Below are 3584 nucleotides of genomic sequence, written 5' to 3'. Positions count from 1 at the left end.
AACGTTTTGAAAATGTTCATAATAATTTGTGATAAAAATAAAACTGGAAATGTAACGTTCTTATTCTTGATTTTCGTTGTATTTAATCATAGACCTTTACATTTCTTCTATATGTTGTCAAACACGTTGTACATATATTCATTTTTTCATCAAATGGTGCTGTAATTATGATAATTCTTATTACAACTACTTATAAAATTGTCCATTAACACAATTAATTGTATCATTTAATAGTTAATACAGTCTTTCAGCTTTATTTCCTCGTAATTGGAAGTTTAAAAACTTATATCTTTTGAAGGAATAGTGAAAAAAATGTTTTCACCTAAAATTACTTGTTTTCTGACAAATATTACGGATATCATAGATTTGACGTAGATCCCTACTTGCAATTGCAAAGATAACCTCTATTTTACTCTCTACGGGAGATGAATGGACGATCAATAGAAATTTAAAAGGTTCTGTATAGTTTGAGATCAGAATGATGAAAATTGATTACATAATTGTCAATACATTAAGCTGTTAAGAATTACTTATGCCATTTGTATAACATTTTTGACGTATAAAAATGTGTCAAATTGCTTAGCTTATATAATAAATGTATATTAATTGTTTTACTTCTGCTGAATATAATACAGAAATAATATTCTTACAATACTGGTGTATAGTTATTTGATATTTATTAAATAAGATTTTAGCAATATACAAAGTCATAATAAAGAATAATTATATACAAAATAAAATAAATTACAGAAGTGTTATTATTACCTTTTTATGTTAATCCAGATTTATTTTAAAATTTTACTTAATGTTTGTAATTTAAAATTAATTATTTTTCCATAAGACAACATTACTGATATATTATTTTTTTCTGAATATTAAAATATAATTAAATTTCAGGAGATAGTTGCTGCTTCTCATTTAGTTTGGGAGCAATAAAAAAGTTAATAGAGAAAACAGTACCTAACATTTATGTATATTCCATTCGTCTAGGATACAATGAAGTGGAGGTGAGTTTTTTTTTTCTAATATTGGGTACTACACTAATGCCTTATTTACATTATATAGGATTTTTCTAAGCTATAGACCGAAATTCAGGGGGTTAGACTACCTTGGCTTGTCAGGAAAGTACTGCTTCTTTGAGAGTTTATTTTGAAGTAACAAAATCCCTTTTTTGAAAAAAATTTTCTGTTAATGGTAGAGGCATATATAAATAATATAGACATTTTTTTTCAGTTTCCCTCTAAAAAAAAATGTTGAAGTCGAGAGCATGCTACGAAATGTATCTTTGGATAGTGTACTTTATTTATGATGAATCGATTCCTGAATCCGTATTTGCCTGATGGAATATTCGGTCTATCGGCTGATATAAAACGTTTTGGTTTAATTGAAAAGTGACAAAATGACAGCATTTCAAGCAAAAAATTCACTTTTTACGCAGAAATATAGTCATTAGTTGCAATTTAAGTAAAAATTAAAATATCGAAAAAATCGTATGTTTGCCTATATAGAATTTATTTAAAAATATGCATGCAAAAGCTTATAAAAATCGGTTGAGTTTTACTCAAGTTACAGCGTATACTCTTTCGAAAAACATGGTTTCGAGAAAAACATATTTGAAGTGTCCGGCATGAATGTGTAAGCCCACGCACCACTTTCATTTTCAACGAATTAGGATAATTTTTAATTTCAACTTCAGATAAATTGTATCCTGTTTTTAAGATAATGAAGTATCAATTTATGAAAAAACGGTCGAGGTAATTTAACCCCTTACTTGGTCAGTATAACTAAAAGGAGCAGAAAGGTGAATATTGCTATACATATAAATCAATCATGTTTGAAGTATCAAATTTTTTAGGTTGTAAATTAATAATTTCATATATGTCTATACTATCGTGGAATGAATTATACCTTGGGATGAGTTTTCTGTGAAATTTACATTAATAGTATAATTTTAAGTGACATTCTCGAGTGATCGTAAGTTTTGTCTAATGATGTTTTGTATTTGGTGATTTGACTGTGTCGCAGTCGACAATTTGAACATTTGCTACACGTATGTTGATATTTTATATCAGTTATTCTGCTATTTTTCGTCCTTTGAATTGCCTCAAGGTCGTTTCAAAGACATATGCTGAACTTATCTTTTTCTGTACTTTCATAATATCAAAACAAAAATATAGCATTTCATTTGAAAAAAACACGAGATGAGCTTGGTTTATGGCCTTGTATGAGCTTGGTGGAATTTAATTTGTATTATATTTCCCGCGTTATAGGGGGCCCTACTGTACAGTACTCATCGGGTTAATCAGGGCCGCATTTATACTTTTGGAGGCTTACAAGTCTTATATAAATTTAGCATTTCCGTTTTGAGCAGCCTCTTGCTTTTATCTTATGAATTTAATATTTAAAAATTACTCAAGTACTTTCTTTTGCAACTATAACTAGACTGTTTTTTATATTGTTGTTTGTTAGGAGTAAGGTTTTAAAATGTGGTCCCATATAGAGTGGTGCCCCAGTTTGCGCCTAATGCACCCTATGGTAAACGCGTGTAACACCATTCGAAATTGCCAAGTTACACTATATTATAATTCAATGAAAATGTAATCATTATTATTTCATATTATATTGGTCATTTGTTGATATTGTCCGGTTCAACAACATTTTAAGAGGAAAAAAAATGGAGGCCAGCGGTTAAGAATCGTCTATTGAGGAGAATGAATTATTTTATGATGAAAACAAACGTTTTGGTACTTTTTTTAATTATATGTTGGTGCGGTTATCCTGATGAAAATAAATTCAAGCATGACCTCATTTAAACTCCACTACGAATTTCTCTGAGCTTGATTAGAAAGTTAAAAATGTCTACGGTAACGCTTTTAATGAAAAAATAATCTGAATAAGGTCATGTTTGAACACATTTGTTTTCGGAAAAACATCACGTACCCATTAGTAATATTCTGGTGAGCACATAATGAAAAAGAAGAAAGCTTTTATTTTCGCTACAAGGTGTCTCATTTCTTACGCAGACCATCTGAGTGTGAAGGCTCGCTTCGACAAGGCAGCGCAAATAAGTCTGCTTCTGAAAGGATGTTCAAAACTCTGCAAGTTTGTGGTACTCACTGAAACTGAGTAGTCGCATTTAACAAACGTTGTAATAGTGATAAATCACGACTGCTGTTACATAAAATGTCATTTAAAGGAAAAAAAAAGTATAGTCACTGTAGGATTTCAACTAATGAATCTTTATTGTCAGCTTCGCTACCGCAATTTTGATATTGTTAAGAAATTAAGTATATGTTGATTATATCGAAAATTTAAGGCTACATTTCTTTATAAATAATGCGCATTGGCAAAAACGCTCTGATAAGAATTTTTCTCATTTTCGTTCTAGATTCGGCAGGGAAAGTTCAGTTAAATTCGAAGCTCTCCTTGTGAGAAGAAAGTGTTTAGTCAACATGTGTGCGCAAGTCAATTGTTTAACCCTTTGTAATCCGATTTTTCTTCGTTCATAGGAAGAAAAATTGCAGTTGATTATAATTTTACATTTTAATGGGAGAAGCAAGAATTAATTATTATTATTATATTAT

At 29.5% G+C, this 3584-nt stretch overlaps 1 protein-coding gene across 1 annotated transcript in view; it reads left to right on the top strand.

Annotated features, from left to right (window-relative positions):
• LOC108578137 (palmitoyl-protein thioesterase 1) overlaps nt 1–3584 on the top strand; it is a 9221-nt gene that overhangs the window by 1344 nt on the left and 4293 nt on the right. The window contains exon 2 of the mRNA XM_017941402.1: nt 898–1007. Coding sequence (XP_017796891.1) covers nt 898–1007 — 110 coding nt within the window. The remainder of the gene's footprint in view (nt 1–897; nt 1008–3584) is intronic.

Source organism: Habropoda laboriosa, unplaced genomic scaffold (genome assembly GCF_001263275.1).
Source record: "Habropoda laboriosa isolate 0110345459 unplaced genomic scaffold, ASM126327v1 scaffold1329, whole genome shotgun sequence".
Taxonomy (NCBI): domain Eukaryota; kingdom Metazoa; phylum Arthropoda; class Insecta; order Hymenoptera; family Apidae; genus Habropoda; species Habropoda laboriosa.
Note: the sequence above shows the minus strand (reverse complement) of the source record. Positions and strands in the feature narration are given on the sequence as shown.